This window comes from Lissotriton vulgaris, chromosome 1_1 (genome assembly GCF_964263255.1).
Source record: "Lissotriton vulgaris chromosome 1_1, aLisVul1.2, whole genome shotgun sequence".
NCBI lineage: Eukaryota > Metazoa > Chordata > Amphibia > Caudata > Salamandridae > Lissotriton > Lissotriton vulgaris.
Window position 1 is genome coordinate 2043371582 of NC_141685.1, and position 18257 is coordinate 2043389838.

The following is an 18257-nucleotide window of genomic DNA, read 5'->3' on the forward strand; positions in this document are numbered from 1 at the left end:
GACGCAGTCTTCTCATCCAGCAAAGACATCGCCTTCAGCCACGCCACTGGACTCCACTGGACGGACCACAGCTGCGTTCACTTCACCTTCAGAAGAACGACGATCCACCACCACCAGCAACAGGTTGCTCGAAGAAGCTGGAACAAAATCACAGCCGACCAGCTCGCCGCTTCCCTGAGCCAGCACCCTCCCGCCAGCTCAGCGAACCCCAGCCAGGCCGCCGACAACCTCACGAAGTGGATCAGCAACTGCGCGGACAAACTCGCCCCACTGAGGACCCCGCCCAGCAGACCCGGCAGCAAGAAGGCCCCATGGTTCACCGACGAACTCAAGAGCTCCAAGAAGAACTGCCGAGCCCTCGAGAAAGCCTGGAGAAGGGAACCAACACCGGACAACATGACCACCCTCAAGCTTGCCACCCGGAAGCACCACCAACTGATCCGCGCCACCAAGAAAACTGCATTCAAGGACCGGCTGGACAACAACGCACACAACTGCAAGGAACTCTTCAACATCGTGAAAGAGCTCTCCAACCCCAACGCCGGAAACAACGACATCACCCCATCGCAAGACCTCTGCAACTCGCTCGCCTCCTACTTCCACAACAAGATCGCGGACATACACAACAGCTTCAGCACTCAACCGACGCACGCCACGACCGAACCACCGCCCCCCACCACCACCCTCCGCGCCTGGACTCCGATCAGCACCGAAGACACCGTCCGCATGATGAACTCCATCCACTCCGGATCTCCGACCGACCCCTGCCCTCACCACGTCTTCAACAAGGCCGACGCTGTCATCGCACCCCACCTGCGGGACATCATCAACACCTCCTTCGACACCGCCACCTTCCCGGAGAGCTGGAAGCACGCCGAACTCAGCGCCCTACTAAAGAAACCTACAGCGGACCCCACCGAACTCAAGAATTACCGCCCCATCTCGCTCCTCCCGTTTCCAGCCAAAGTCATTGAGAAGACCGTCAACAAACAGCTGGCCGCCTTCCTCGAGACAATTGGATCCCTCGACCCCTCACAGTCTGGCTTCCGAGCCAACCACAGCACCGAGACCGCCCTCATCGCTGCCACCGATGACATCCGAGCCCTGATGGACAACGGATAAACAGCGGCCCTCATCCTCCTAGACTAGACCTCTCCGCGGCATTCGACACTGTCTGCCACCGCACCCTAGTGCAGCGCCTCAGCAATGTCGGAATCCAGGAGAAGGCACTGGAGTGGATCATCTCCTTCCTCGACGGAAGAACACAGAGAGTCCGTCTACCACCGTACAAGTCAGAGGCCACCGAAGTCATCTGCGGCGTCCCTCAAGGATCCTCGCTGAGCCCCACCCTCTTCAACGTCTACATGAGCCCCCTCGCGGCCATCGCACGCCAACACAACCTTAACATCATCTCCTACGCTGACGACTCCCAGCTGATCCTCTCCCTGACCAACGACCCCGCCGCCGCCAGAGCCAACCTTCACGAAGGGATGAAAGACGTAGCCGAGTGGATGACAACCAGCCGCCTGAAACTGAACTCAGACAAGAAGGAAGTCCTCATCCTGGACTCCTCGCCCTCCGCCTGGGACGACTCCTGGTGGCCCCCCGCCCTGGGCACCGCACCCAAACCGACAGACCACGCACGCAACCTGGGCTTCATCCTGGACTCCTCCCTCTCCATGACCAGACAAGTCAACGCCATCTCCTCGTCATGCTTCAACATCCTGCGCATGCTACGGAAGATCTTCCGGTGGATCCCCACCGAGACCAGGAAGACGGTCACCCAGGCCCTCGTCACCAGCAGACTGGACTACGGCAACGCCCCCTACGCCGGAACTACCGCCAAGCTCCAGAAGAGACTCCAGCGGATCCAGAACACCTCAGCCAGACTCATCCTCGACATCCCATGACACAGCCACATCGCCGGACATCTGAGAGACCTGCATTGGCTCCCCGTCAACAAAAGAATCACCTTCTGTCTCCTCACCACGCACACAAAGCCCTACACGATCAAGGCCAGAGCTACCTCAACAACCGCATCAACTTCTACGCTCCCAAACGCCATCTCCGATCAGCCAGTCACGCCCTCGCTGCCGTCCCCCGCATCCGAAGAACGACAACAGGAGGAAGGTCCTTCTCCTACCTGGCCGCCAAGACCTGGAACTCCCTCCCGACCGACCTGCGCCTGACCCAAGACCACCTCTCCTTCAGGAAGAAGCTCAAGACCTGGCTGTTCGAGCAGTAGTTGAGCTTATATAGCGCACAGCTACCCGCAGTGGGTTTCCCGGTGCTTGCTTTGGGAACCCATCCTGATCTCCCCCTGTGTGATAGCCCCAGCAGGGTATCCACAAGGTGAAAGTCAGGCATCCCGCCACGAGGGGCCGTTGTGGGGATTAAGCAAGCTATTGCCCAGAGTCGCAGAGTGTGAACCCGTGAGTCAAGGAGGCACCGGATCGAGAATTATCGAGTCCGTGGAATTTTTAGCCCAAGACCCACCGAGACGGTGAATTGAACCCTGGTTCAGGACCGATCTCAGCTTCCGGGTCTGCCGCCTCTAACCCCTGAGCCACACTTCCCCCCCCCCGACCCCCCCTCCCCCAAGCGCCTTGAGAAGTAGTGCGCTCTATAAATGGCCTTGATTGATTGATTGATTGATTGAATGGCCAAAAGTCTGTCCTGACCACCATAACTGGTTGTGTTTGGATTATACATTAAAAATGGTGAGTCTGTGCTATGCGCGTGTATCACAACTTTGTAATTACAAGGTTGGAGTATGTTACACTTTTTGATACAAGGACAAAATCCGAACCCTCCTAGGCATGCAACGTTTGTGAACACCACCTATCATCTTTAAATACAGTGGCAGAACTGATGCTCAACATACTAGGTCCTTACAGCGACATACTGACTTTGCCATCCAGACCAGCCTCTCATGACATTTCAGTAGAGCTGATCACATTTATCAATTGGTAATAAGAACTTACATTCTCTTCATTTTCAACAATGGACAGTACAGAGGATGGCCGATTTGTCAGGTATCCCCTCTTTTAGTAAATACACGTAATTAAGTGTTCTTCCTCATTGCCTCGCCCATTAAGTACACATACATCATTGCTCTGGTCACTTGTAATACTTATTTCTACACCTATTAGTCTTTCAAATGGAAAGCCCTGCCAGTAAAGTAGACCTTGTACCCATATTCAGTTCGATTGTGTGCAGACTGGTTTTCCAACCAGTTGCTGGCAAGCGGGCGACACTGGTAGTTACTGCATGTTGTCGTGAGGAGAATTCTTGATTGTTAAACTCTGCAATTAATTAACTTGCATAGATAATTAAGTTGCTAGTCTTCGTGCCATACAGTAGCTATCAATTTATTATAAAGACAATACGATGCTGCTCTGCCTTGCATAATTGAGTACCAACTGACTGACAGGTTATTGTTGTGTCAGTTAGTTTTGTGTTTTACTACTCAAAAACAAGGCATTGGTGTTTGTCGAGAAACCATCTTGTGGCAAATTCTAATTGAATGGTATTAGCCTTGACCAGGTGTCTTACAAAGATGGCTTGAGCATTTTATTGGAAAGAGAAGACAGTCTTGGTGAAAATGACACTGAAGGGTCTACCTCCTTTAATCACTTACATGGAGGCTGGATTACTCAAGCCTTAGACTTTAATGCTTTGCACATTCTATGGTGGACTTATTGTGCCACAATTTTGTGACTTCATTAGGCCAAAAGATGGATATTTTAGAAGGGTCTTAGCGGAGGAAAGTTGTTAAATTGAGGGACTCAATCCTGATTCGAGGCTTGCGACTCAAACTGGAGCTCGATTCATCAAAGAGGCATGTGCACCAGTCACGTCTATTGCTGCTGCAGAATCAGCTCTGCTCAGTGGCCTTGATGACAGTTTGTTGTCTCTCATTAAAAGGGAAGGAAATGTTACCCGCTTTTTGCACATAGCCTTTGAGACAGACTGAATCTCTTATACTGGCTATCTGATTGAAGGAAAACAAGAATTGCATAATGGATTTAAACACATTAGGAAAAAAAACAAAGCGGGCAAAATGAATCGTTTTTGATCATTGTCATTTATATTCTAAGGCGTTTTATGTCTCATAAAGACCTATCCTTCAGCGAGTTAGGGCACTTCAGAATATTCTTGCGGCAGAGGACAGGAGGTGGCTGCTATCGCCTTTTTTGCGCAGATTACGGTTTAATGATGAGCCCCTTTTTTGGTTGTGTCGAGTCGGTGCATAAATGCTGAGTATAAGACGACTAAAGTTTAGGCAGCACTCAGTGAGTGATGAGTTCTCTGGAGGAGATGTTCATGTAGCACTTTATATCATCTGCATAGTAAGTAAACGATAGGAGAACCTACTGCTATAAAACATAAGAATAAAACCACATGAGTAATCATGATAGCGCCTTCAGATACTGCACAGTGCAAGGGCAAGAGGGGAGACCAATGTTGACAGCCATCGGAAAGGAAAGATTAAAAACACATTTGGCTCCTGCCCCTGCAGCCCATCTTGGCCATAGAGTACATACCAGAAACCCTCACGGTGGAAAACTACAATTGTGTCAGGTACAACTGCCGGCAGTGATGCATCTTGTGGTTTTACCTCCTGACTGGACCAAAATTGTGAGTAAACTGTTTTGCCTCCCAAAGTTTAAGGGAAATATTTACAGACATCAAACTATTTCAATTAATTTTTCCTGAGCTCCTTTAACTCTGGCAGCCTTGAGAAGCTATGGGAGGTAGTCTGATTGTTCTTTACCCAACCAAAAGTAGTCCTCATCCTTAAACCGCAATCTGGGCAATAAAGGTGCGCGGTCTTTTTGACATTTGTTACTACATGGATGGGTGCCATTGGTTGCATCATATCCTTTGTTTAACTGTCTCACCTACAAATATGCTTTAAAAAGGACACCGATGGAGCCCAGTCGCCTCACCCAGTACATCTGCAACTTTGTGTTGTTATGAAAAGTCGCCCTGCATAACGTTTGAGCATTTATCCTATCCGTGGGTTTCCCCTAGATGAGTAAGTGGTGCAATTTGCCCTGTTTCAGTCAATCATGTGTACACAGGGGACCCTTTTGTTAGTGACATTGAGACTCAGAGCTGATCTGAAAGCGACACAACAAGATTTCTCTCTTTAGCCGGCGAGACTATCACCAGATCATTGTGTTCCTTGCAACGGACAGTGGTGGTAGTGTGTTATTTGTAGTAGCGGAACAGTACTTTTTACCTGTACCTTCTAAGGTGTATTTGTATTGGATATTTGTAGAGCGCAACTATCGCTCCGGAAGGAGCATCCTGGCGCTAATAGAACAGAGTGCAAACAATTACGGGTTAGAGTTAAATGGCTGTCAATACGTACTCGTCTGGAAGCTTGAAGATCCAGGTTTTCAGATGTTTCCTGAACTGTTTTTTCCTGAGTGAGTCGTCAAAGATGTTTGGGCATTGCATTCCAGGCCTTGGAAGATAAGAAGGTTAGGGTTTTACCCCCCTTGGTTTTGAGGTTGAATTTGGTCGATTTAATGAGGTTTTCTCCTGCTGATCGTAATGTCCTGGTTGGAATGTAATGGGGGAAACGCTTAATAAGATACTTCGGGCCAGTACCGTGAAAAGCTCGAAAGGCAACAATCAGGATTTTAAATAAAATCCTCTTGTGGAGGGGTAGCCAATGTAAAGTTTTTAGGGCAGCTGACGCTGAGGATTTTCTTGGCAATTTAAGGACCAGTCTGGCTGCCGCGTGTTGTACACTTTGGAGTTTTTTTAGGGTTGTTTTCTTAACGCCAGCCATCAGGCCATTGCAGTAGTCCAAGCGTGCGAGAATTAGGGCTACAGTGACGGCTTTTCGTGAGTCGATGGGCAGGAAGTCAAAGAATTTCTTTAATGATTTGATGATGCTAAAGCAGCTTCCTGCGACATTCCTCACGTGTTGGTCAAATGAAAGTTCGGTGTCAAATAAGACCCCCAAGTTTCTTGCTGATCTCACAGTTTGTGGGGGAGCAGGAGAGTCTTCAGGCCACCATTTACTGGGACAGAAATGTTGTGATTTTCCCATAGGAAGAATCTATGTTTTACTGACATTGCATTTAAGATGGTTTTTGTCCATCCAGAGAAACACATCCTTCAAACAATTCTTAAGGTTTTGCTCAGCAGTGGTAGAGTTCTTCTCCAGGGAAAAAATTGGGCTGAATATCAACGGCATACGATGTTACAAGTATGCCGTATGATTCAATGAGGGCGATGAGAGGGATCATGTAAATATTGAACAGGAGCGGGCTCAAAATAGAGCCCTGAGGAACTCCTGACGAGATCTTTTTTTCCTTGGATAGGAAGGGGCCTAAGGCGATAGTTTGTGATCTCTCCGTCAGAAAAGAAATAATCCAGGACAATACTACCCCTGAGATTCCGATATCTCTAAGTCTCCCTATCAGTATTGTATGGGAGATGGTGTTGAACGCCGCTGTGAGTTCTAATGGGATTAGAACGGCATTCTTTCCTTGGTCCTGCAAGATTTTCATGGAGTCGGAGAGCTCGATCAAGGCTGTTTCTGTGGAATGGCTAGATCTAAAACCCGATTGTTGAGGGTGCAAGATATTGTTGGTCTCCACGTACCTTTTTAGTTCTTTATGCACCATCTGTTCTGTAATCTTGCCCAGAACTGGGAGAAGTGATATTGGGCCTAAGTTGGCCAGTTCTGTGGGGGGTTTGTTGGGTTTCTTCATCAGTGGTTTTACGACTGCCTGTTTCCATTGACGAGGGACTATGCCTGTATTAAGAGAGGTATTAACAATCTTGTTTATCAAAGGATTGACCATTTTGATAGCCTGGTGGAGAATTTTTGGGGGGCATGAATCAGAGGGGGCACCTGATTTGCAGGCAAGAATTACTTCCCTGGTGAGGTCAAGCGATACTGGTGTGAAGGTGTTAAGATTGTTAGTTGCATTTGCTCCTTGGAGAAGGGGGGTTGAGGGCTGGTCGACTTTAGGAATTGGGAAGTCTTTTTGTATAAGGTCAATCTTTTCCACAAAGAAGTCTGCAATTTGGTTGCAAAGCTCTAATGAGGGTGGAATTTCCGGCTGTAAGGATTTTGGGTGCGTGAAGGTCTTTACAATGGAAAATAATGTTTTTGTTTTTGTTTTGCTTCCCTTATAGCTTTGGTGTAGTAATCCTTCTTAGCGATTTTGATAGAGGTTAGGTATATTTTCCTCTGTTGTATATAAAGGATTCTGTGGGCAGGATCATAGGTTTTACGCCAGTTGCGTTCACCTTTCTTGCATAATAAGTGGAGCTCTGCTAGTTCTGGTGTAAACCAGGGAGCGTTCGTCTTTCCTCTTTTTTTTCATTTTATGAGGAGGTTTAGGTGGAACACGTTGTGTGATCTCTTGCTGCATCCAATTATGGAAATGTATTGAATCTAGTTCTACATTGCCGGTCAAGTTGGGAGTCTGAGTCTGTATTGCGGGTCGGAGTTTAAAACTATCTTCAACCTTAGTCCAAGTTATACTATTTGCTGTCTGTTGACTTAATGTTGATGAATTCGGGGGACGTGTTATTTGGATGTTAAAGGGTATCAGGCTATGATCTGTCCAAATTTGTGGAATGGGAGTGTGGACGTTCAGAAGGGGAAAGTTCGAACATATCCCATCCAGGATATGGCCTGCTTGATGTGTTTGTTTAGTTATCTTTTGCTGTAGATTGAAGATCTCCAGAATTTGGTGGAAAGTAAGCACCTGGGTGTCTATTTTGGATTCCAGATGTAAATTGAAATCTCCCAGTAGTGTGAAGTGAGGGTAACGGAGGAGGAGCTGCCCTAAGGAGTCGCACAGTGATTCTAAAAACTTTGTTGAGGATCCTGGTGGGCGGTAAATTAGCCCTCCTGAAAAGGAGGTGGTGTTGTTTAATTTGATGGAGAACCCAATCCCCTCGGAACCCTGCAAGGGGTCTAAGTTAAAGGTGTGACATTTTATATGGCTTCTCAATACCAGAGCAAGACCTCCTCCTCTTCCCTTCGTTCTGTCTTGCCTAACGATAGTATAGCCGTCAGGTAAGGCCATTGCTAAGTCTGGGTTACTGCTGTTCGTGAGCCATGTCTCCGTTATGAGAAGGCAGTCTAGATCATGTTCCAGGACGAGGTCATTAATGTCCTGGCTATGGGCACCCATTGAACATGCATTTATCAGTCCACCTTTAAAAGTTGGAATGTCGGTATGGATAGTGGTAGGCGGGACTGTAATCTCAACAGGGGGCACGAGGGAGGTCCACTTACAGCGTTTACAGGTGAAAGGGCCCTCAATCTGAGTCATATTCATGGTACAGGCACAGTAATTTGTATTATTGAAGGCATGAAGGTCGCTTGCCTGATACTTAAGGAGGGGGAATGATGGTCCAGAGTGTCCTGCGCCTGTCGCGTCCTTGGCGCGGACGGGCGCAGACGGGCTTGCCTTCGGCGCGCCCGCTGCGCCCGCCCGCTGCGCGGACGGGAGGTGTTGATCTTCATATAGTGGTGGAGGAGGGTGGGAGGCGTCGCAAGACTAGAGCGCTGCCCTTTGTTCTCTGTAAGATGGCTTCCGTCCCTGGGTTCGGTGCATCAGCTGTGAATTGCTGTGCAAGGACCAGGGATCAAGTAGGTGTAGGAGCGCGGGTAAGTGCAGCGTTTCAAAGGGGAAATAGAGTCTTCCCGTGAAACATACACACAGCGTTTTAAAAGGAAATAAATCTTCCAGTCAAACTTCGAGTGAGATACACACAATTAAAAACAGTAAGTTTCGTTTTTTTACCAAGCGTTAGTCTAACCCCCGGCTTTCCGCCTCAGGGGACAATTAAAAAGCACAATGAGCTGAAGTGAGCAGGTATGAGGCTACTTTTGTACCTGGGAGGGCGGGAGGCATCGCAAGACTAGAGCGCTGCCCTTTGTTCTCTGTAAGATGGCTTCCGTCCCTGGGTTCGGTGCATCAGCTGTGAATCGCTGTGCAAGGACCAGGGATCGAGTAGGCGTAGGAGCGCGGGTAAGTGCAGCGTTTCAAAGGGGAAATCGAGTCTTCCCGTGAAACATACACACAGCGTTTTAAAAGGAAATAAATCTTCCAGTCAAACTTCGAGTGAGATACACACAATTAAAAACAGTAAGTTTCGTTTTTTTGCCAAGCTTTAGTCTAACCCCCGGCTTTCCGCCTCAGGGGACAATTAAAAAGCACAATGTGTGAGGGTCCTATTTGCCTCAATATGGTAAATGCTGCCAAACTTCAGGTAACTGGACCTTTATCTAAATTGAGAGTACTGTTGGGTGGTATCGTGAGTCAGGGGAGTATGAGTCCTGTTTGACTGGGAGCTTGGTGGAGTCCTTCATGGAATGAAACTAAATATTTGCTGTGCAAATTTGAAGTGGACCTTTCCTCTCAGAAAAGCATACTACACTGTTTGCATTGCTATAGCCTTTGGGCCGGATTGATGTACACAGTTGGTTCTTTAGAAATGCAACAAACGTCTCTGGTTATATCCTTCTTTTTTTACATCTCCGTTAGACGTAAGTAGCAGGGCAGGGATGTCAGGGGGCCCTGTTTGGAACAGCTTTGAATTTATGATCTAGTCTCAGCTCTTTAATGCCCTCTTTGGCAAGGCCACTGACTGTGTAAAGCATAATTCTAAATTTATCATATCTAATACTGAAGGATAGTGATATGTGTTTTTAGTATTCTTACAATAGCAGCAGCTCACAAATATTGCAAATAACCTTTGTCTGCCCCACCCATTTTTCATTTGTAAGACCCTCTTTTGATCTAGAGGAAACATTATGGATGTTGCATGGTGCGAAAAAGAAACATTGCTCAGCACGATGTTTCTTAGACTCCCATACAACACCCGCATTAAAAGTAAACTAAAGGAAAACAGTATTTAAAGCAGGTATTATTTAAAACAATCTTTTTAAGAATTATTCATGGTCATCAGGACAGGACTCTCTGCAGAACAGACCTGGCTTTCTAGTTGGCCCCCCTGAAAGGCTGGCACCTTGGTCCAGGGCCACCTTTGCCCATGCCTTAAAATGTCTCTGGTATGTAGATGGTGTGAGAGGCAGAACAGATAACTCTTTAGAAGTACGAGTCTGTTCCACGAGGACCTTCGTTCAAACCCCAGACAGCCAACTCCCCAGGCAGGTGAGCCTACATCGCTTGAAAAGTCTGCCACCCGATTTCGGAGACACTGCGGTCTTGCCTTGGTTGAGGATTTACCCTGGTGGCTGAGAGAGGGGTACTGAAGGTGTGCCTGCTAGAGTAGTGTGCCCAGAGGAGAGCTCATTAGTAGCACTAATGGAGAAGCTTCCCAGAAGGGAGTAGACTGATCAAGCATTTCAGGGATGACGGCTCCTGGAGCTACGCTCCTTTATGTTGTTTTGAGGAGAAGCAACGGAGCTCTTGGAGTCCATGGTAAGCCCTGCACCTCTGTCAATAAGTCTGCATTCCCAATTGCCCCTTGGCCTAGGAGTGATTGGCAGATTTGCTTGCATGAACTTCTAGGGAGCTCTAGTGTGTGTCCCTATCATTACTTGTTGCAGACCCTGACTGGGCCTGAGACATGCTGTGCCATAGCAAAGCTTACCTCCATCCGCAGTTGTATTTCAGGACTAAACTGTGCTTTCATCTTTCAAGTGTGCCAGGGCCTCTACCTCCATTGTCCAGTATCCTGGGGCTCTTATACCACCTTTAATCCCACAACAGACTCCTGTAACGTATTGCAAGAAGCTGGGGCTGGTCCTGACTCCTATCTCTCAGTGGGTGGTTCTACTGGGCCTTAAAGCTGAGATCTATGGCTATTCACCTACCACAAACTTCCCATGGGGTTGTACTGCGGCTTCCGATGGCTGCGGCTCCTCATGACTGAAGTCACTGTCCAAGCTCCCATGTAATCAGCAGTTGTGGACTGAACATTGCCAGAGACCATGTTTTAACTGCATTCATCCACAGCATGTCCTCCTCGACGCCCGGGAGAAGGTATCCCATAGCAGAGCCTAGATCAGGGGAGGGGCCTGCCGCATTGTCACCCCTGGGAGTCGTCCCCATCGGGGTAACACTGCAAAACAGGCTGGAAGGGCCCTGTCAATGGCTCTGGGTGGGTTGTGGGCCAGGAAGGCCCACTTTAGGCGCACCATGCATTGTGATCCACCCTGGCCTCCTGGGCTCTTTTATGGGAAGGTACGGGCTCTGAACCATGTGGCGCCTGAGGGGGGAGGGAGGTCCCCAGGGGCCCACAGATGCTAGGTCCGACTTGGTTGCTCTAGCGCACTCCTGGTCTATTTCCATAGGGGCCATAGTCGCAGCGACTGCCCTGTAAACAGAGGTATCTGCTGCCTCGTAGAAATCGTCCTCCCATGGGAGAATAGCCAGGGGTTCCCCTTCCCCCAAGTGTGCCCTCAGGTGTCTGCATGAGGTAGGCACCAAGGTTAAAACGTTAACAGGCGCAGTGCAGCCTGATATGGTACTACGGGTCCAGTAGTGTTCGGGTGGGCCAAGCCGCACAGTTTATAGGGTCTATGCCCAGGGACCCACACCCCTTAGTGTCGCTGGGGTAAGAGCCTGAGACAGTGTCCCAACAGAGGGCTGGGTGTCGATTGACAGTTTTTTAAGACCTGCTGAGCGTCAAGAAATGAAATACAGACCCCTGAGAGCATCACTAAATTTGCTCACAGCTGTTTACAGATCCTGATGCACCAGGCTGGTGACCAGGCTCCGTGGGCTACTGCGGTGTGCACTGTCAATTTCACTTCGCAATTTGACGCATGTGTGCTGCGAAGCCAAGAGTCGCGCTGGGCACAGCGTTACCTGATGGGCAGCGCACCGCGCCACACACGCCGTCCCAATATGAAAATAAACACCCTCAGCTGCGAGAGGGATGCCCAGCGTTTCTGCGGCCGCAACATCTTAACAGTGGGTCAGCACAATAATGACATTGTCACATGGAGCAATTAAGAAAACAGGGCTTCTCTAGCTGCGAGCAGCAAAGAAAGAGAGAGCTGCAACACTAACAAGGGACTTCGTTTGAACTGTTGATCCATGATTGGTTGTGAAGTTTTGCTTTTTTTCCAAGTGCTTATGGGAATGTTCGTTTTGATTATACTGCTGAAAATGGCTGCTGCTGTTTGACTAAAGCGAAGGTTAGAAAGCGTCGAAGGTTAGAAAGCGTAATCCTCGCCTCCGGTCCTGACATAGAATCCGTTTTTGAGTGTTATTGTGCTTAATGTTGTATTCTGAGTCTTTTAGTGTTCACATTTATTGGTGCTCACTTTTAAGAACACCAATAGGTTAGCCCCAAGAAGCTAGACGTAAATGGACTCAATCACACTCAGTTCAGGCTTTTTAACCCAGGTCTCCCTTTTTTTGGTTCCTGTACTAGTTCTTATGCTCTATTACTACACCTCAGTACGTAATCATCCTCATTATAATTTAAAACAAATAACGGGTGACCACTCGTTTATGTTTGAGTTTTGTAGAGCGCAAAGCTGCCCAAGGTTTTCCCAGCACTAAAGCAGGGGAGAGTGGATACCAACGACTCAGCCTGGGAATAGCCATGTCTTCAGTTTTTTCCTGAAGGCAATCTCATCTGTTTAGCCCTCTGCACTGAAACAAGTCCGATAACAGCAGTGTTTTAAACTTTGCTTTCTCTTCTTAATCCAACTCCCACATTTCTGTAACTTAAAGTATTTTTTTCAAATGTCATCTACCATACTAATTTCACCTTTACAAAAAATATTGCTGATATGCAACATTATGACCACTAGTAATGGTGTAATATTTTTGAATGAGTATTAATGTAATCAAGGTTAACTACATGTGCTTGTGAGCGAATAGAAGTGAGGTAAATCTAATCAATAAATCATTTTTAATGTTCATTACAATATTATAGGAGGGAGGAGTCAGTGGATTCCTGCACGCATTCATCTGTGAGGTATTTGCCATGGTGCGTGCTCATGTTGCAGCTTTGGGAGGAAATGCTGTCGTCTCCTATATTATGAGGCAGTGTGTGTTCAGTGAAAACGCCAACAAGAATCAGGTAAACCGATATTCTGTCTAATTCAGTTCAATGGTATGTTTATTCAATAGCCATGTTTAACAGTAGAAAGTGATTCATGAACATACATACTTCACCTCTGTTATATGAACATTAAGACCATTTAACACATCAATTAGAAAAGGAGTGCAAATTAATAGGGCTTAAGCCAATTGTCTCCAGAACGAGAAATTAGCCAGTGGCTCCCCTGGAAGTTACTCTGAATGTGAGAGCGCGTAGGGTGAGAAGACAGAAACCAATGAACCATGAATAGGAGCTGCTTCCAGAAATAGCACAATTGATTGTCGAGACATAGATTAATTTGCCAATCATGTTAGCGGTAAATGTCTCTAGGTAATGGGTTATGTTCAGAGTGGTTATTAAATCTCCACTCTATTTTTCCACCAATCCTACTGATTCTGCAGGGGCTTAAGAAAATCTGGCATCACACGTATTTCTGTACTGCATTCTGTCCATCAACTGTTGTTTTTGCATTTGTCACCCCGAGTGGGATGGGTATGCTCAGACGTGAGTCCCATGCTCTCCACACCACTGGAGTCAAGCTATCCTGGCTGAAGACGGCTGATAGCCAGAAACCGGTCCTAGGATGCTTGATTCCGGTCCAGGAAAGACATGGCTTGGTAGTTCGGGCTGGACTGTTCCCATGAGGCACAGGGTCAAGGCTGATTTGCATATGGCCATGTCTGAACTGGGGTGGTGTGGAGTGCAAAAAAACGATGGATGTAGGCCCAGATCTCTGTACTGGGGTGAATGTATGACATTGTTCTGCATTCTGTCCATCAACTGTTGTTTTAGGATTGCTTTCAGAGCCGTGGAGATGCATTAAGCAGCTCAATGTTTCTAATATTCGCTGCCTCGTCTAATAGAACTGTCATTATTAAATCGTTAACTATAGGTCTGTAATACATAAATAAACACAGAAGTAGTTCGACCCATCCCCCAGCTCCCACTTAGTTTCGGTGGCGGTGTTGAGGGGTGTGTGGTTTCCTTCGTTCCTTTGATGGTTTGGTGGTTATGGTTAGGAAATGTTGCAATGATGCACATGTGTATTAAAAAAATGACTCTCAGGCAATGAAATATAAATCTTCGATGTGCACAATGATGTAAGGTTAACAAGTAACAAAGCTGACAGGGATACAGATCCAGTTTACAAAGAAAACACCTGCACAAACTGCACTGGAAAGAACACTGACCAAAAAGGAACTCAGAAGGACAAACAACCCCCTCTCACATGGCACAGTCTCCACGGCAATCAAAAGCAAGCAAGGCAGCAAAACACAACCAGACTTCTACAAATGGCATTTTTACACAGGGCGGCCTTTACCAAAACACAGCAATGCACATAAAGTACACGGTAAAACTACAAAGGACACAGCGCCACACAGCAGAGGACAATAGAAAAACAGAGCCACACAAGCCCTCACACAAACTACAAATTACAAGTGCCTTTCCACAAAGGACACGTTAACAAAATTGTCATTGAAAGGATATCAGTGACTAATACAATTGCGCAGAGAAGGGCGACGGTAACAGAGACGTGACAAAACACAACCCAAATCACAAAAGAGCACAGTAAGACTTTAGCAATTAAGGGCACTACCTCTATTCTAAATAACATTTCTGCGAAGTGAAAAGCTGCAAGCCACATATATGCTACCACTAACACACAATAAACAAAAAATCTCTGCAAAGATATACAATAACCAGAGCAGAAAGTCCCCATAAAAAAACACACGAAAGCTACCAAAACAACCATTTGCAATGCAATAGGTCTCGCATTTGCGAGACTTTGAGCTACTGGCATTGTAAATGACAAACCTTTTATCTGTGTTGGTTTTGAAAACATATACATGAAAGGCATTACAATGCTAATAGCTTAAAATTTTGCAAATGCGAGACCTATTGCATTGCAAATGCTTGTTTCTTTTTCTCTTGTGTTTCTTCTTGTCACTACTTATGTAAAAGTATACATAGTAGTAGAGAGAGATTTCCAAAAGAAAATGTTTATCGCTCTCTCAAAGCTTCAAAGCTCCACTTGCATCTTCCCTGGCTGTAGTGTAGACAGAGAAGCACATTGTAAGCAAACCTTTGATAGAAGGTATATGGCTCTGTCTTGGAGACCTAAATTGCTCAAAATAGGGTCTGCCTTCTGATATCATAGGTGGCATTACAGACCCTCCATCTTGACATCTGCTTTGGTTACAACTTGTGTCCGGTTCAACAAATTTCAGACACATAAAGTTGAGGGTACTCCTTCTAGCCAGAGCACATGATCAATGTCCCAGTTGAATGAAAACGGGGGTTCTTGTAGTTGGGGAAGGGAAGTGAAGCACGCACAGAAGGAAGTGGATTCAGCTGGTTACAGTCAAAATATAACTAAATTACCAGATAGGTGGCTATCTCTCCAAGTCTGCTGGGTATAAGAAAGCACCCAAATGCCCCTTATTAGTTCCATTGTGTGCCCTAATGAAAATTCTTCTCCAACAACCCTCCCATGTCTCACTTTTTTTGTATTGTATGATGTCAGCTGTCTCTGAAGTGATTGACCCTATGGGGAAGCGTGCAAAAGATACAAATTGTAGGAAATACGTATGAAACTATAAATGGATACATTTGCAGTCCCATGACATGCAAAGGAGATCCTTCCTTTGGTAGCAGTAAGAGAAAAAATCCCAGCTGGTAATCTTATTACATGTTCCTTCCACAAGTTTAGAGGCAGTGGCAGTGAAATTTGAGACCACTTCTCACCCCCCACAGCTTTGAGCCAGGGTCGCCTGATCATTGCTTGCCCACTCTCTACCTCTCCTCTCTCATACTTGACTTGAATTCAGACAAAGTACGGTTCTTTCATTCAGATTTGCAATACTAAGTGGCAGAATGTTCAAAGGAAGTCCCTCTAGTTAAACCCTGATGTCTGTGGTCTAGCCTGAGTAAACTTGGAAAAAACTGATTTCTTTGCATTTAGGTACCAATCAGATGAACAATAAATCTACCAAAGGAATGCTGTGTCTACCCATCTCTCTGCTAGGTCCTTTCTAGTCTAAGCTGCTTGATGTGGCTTATCTATGTATCTGTTTGATAAACGAAAGGCATCAATCTGTGCAAAAAATCCCATCATACGATTCAGCATTCAAGTATGGGATAACCTGCAGAATTGAACGGGGCTTCATGGGGAATTCATCATCAAGGTCGGAGATAGCTATGACACTGCAAATAGACATGAGAGAGGAATAGATTTGATGACTGTCTGCAGCATTAGCATGATCACGTATTCTTTATTATACTTTACACAATTTTCAAGAGAGGAATCGTATTTATTTGAAAAGGCATTCATAGCGGCTTAAATATTGATGATGTTGTTGGCCCACAAGAGGAAAAAACTTTCACTCTATACTAGTTCAACTCAATACATACTGAAAGTGTTGTGTAAACGGATTCTCTGGCTCAGCTCTACAGGGTTTTCTTTCACACCCACAGTTCATACATGTAAACTTAGTTCAATGCACCACACTTGCATGTGAGGGATATGCTTTAGTAGCCCTGCAGAACTTCATCCAGTACATAGTTGAAATGTTGTCAATGCTTTTGTTTACAAATAGGGATCCAGAGATACCATGGTTATCCGAAGCAAACCTTTTACATTTTCTTCAATCACACGCGCACACAAGATGTGCTAAGACAATAATTTTTACCTAAAAAAGCAAGTTTATTTGAATAGATGCACCCTGTTGCTCAGCACATCTAAAATACAATTAAAACAGCAAAAATGCACATTGTGAACAACGAAAATAAAATGAACATTTCCAACATGGTTAAAATCTCATCTAAGACCTTAAAACCTACTTCTATGTGCTATAGTAGGCGAGCATGGAAATAACTTGCAGCTAGCTACATTTTCTTATGGATGATTAGCACACTGCATACCTGTTTTAAGGAGAACGCTATAGTTATTAGGAGTAAAGGATTGGCAGAGTTTTTCCTGGAAAAGGTGAATGCCATTTATCGGGCCTTTCCTTTGGCCACTCCCTCGGCTAATCCATCTCCTAAGCCGTTACCATCTGAGGGATTACATTCCTTACCTTTGTTAACATCTGATAGCCTAGACACATTGGCCCGTCGAGTGAAGTCTGGGTCCCCAGAGGATCCACTTTGCCCAGATGTGTTCAAAGACCTAGCGGTACATGATATCTCACCGCTATGCTCCTTGATCAACTCGTCGTTAACATCTGGCGAGGTCCCACTGAAGTGGAAGCGAGCCATGGTTCGGCCTATCCTTAAGAAACCCAGCCTGGACGGCAGCAAGCCTGAGAGCTATCGGCCGATTTCACTCTTGCCGTGGCCGGCTAAGGTTATGGAGGCGCATGTAAATGCCGTCCTCTCGGAACATCTTTGCCGCGCAGATATCCTCGACGCAACGCAGAATGGGTTTAGGGCTGGTCATAGCACGGAGACGGCTCTGCTTTATATGGTGGAGCATCTACGCTCCGTGCTTGACGCGGGACAAACGGCAGCGCTTGTGTTATTAGATCTGAGCGCTGCCTTTGACACCGTCTCGCACCCGATCCTTCTGCTGCGCCTAGAGGAGGCTGGTGTCACCGGTATCGCTCTCCAGTGGTTCCGGTCGTTTTTAACCAACCGGGCCTTTAGCGTGACCGTCCCACCTTACCAGTCCAAATTCCATCCGTTGAACCTGGGGGTCCCCCAAGGCTCCTCGCTGAGCCTTACGCTGTTTAATCTGTACGTAAGGCCGCTAGCTGAGGTTGTCAGGCAATGGGGTATGACGATGGTGTCATACGCCGATGACACCCAGCTAGCGGTCACGATCAGCGGGGATGCCGAAGTCGATGCCCCCAGGTTTCAACAAGGACTGCGGGCGGTCGCCAGCTGGATGACGTCAAACTGTCTCCAGCTGAACGCTAGTAAGACCGAGGTCATGGTTTTTGGCAGACAGCCGGATCTGTGGGGAGAGAGATGGTGGCCTGGGGATTTGGGTCCTGCTCCCATCCCAGTCGCCGAGCTTAAGAACCTCGGGGTCTGGCTGGACCCTTCCCTCACGTTTGTGTGCCATACCAAACGCACAGCAGCATGTTGCTTTGGCATTCTGCGCAGGCTTCGTCCTGTGCTTAAGTTCTTCGATGCCCCCACCAGGCAACTCATGATCCAGACCACTGTCATCTCCAGGC

The 18257-nt window shown here is 46.8% G+C and overlaps 1 protein-coding gene across 6 annotated transcripts in view; it reads left to right on the top strand.

The window, feature by feature from the left end:
* The window catches only part of C2CD5 (C2 calcium dependent domain containing 5), a 915439-nt gene that overhangs the window by 777361 nt on the left and 119821 nt on the right, over window positions 1-18257 (top strand). For all 6 annotated transcript variants that reach the window (XM_086920391.1, XM_086920370.1, XM_086920386.1 and 3 more), the window contains one exon: window positions 12910-13056. In XM_086920391.1, coding sequence (XP_086776517.1) covers window positions 12910-13056 — 147 coding nt within the window. The remainder of the gene's footprint in view (window positions 1-12909; window positions 13057-18257) is intronic.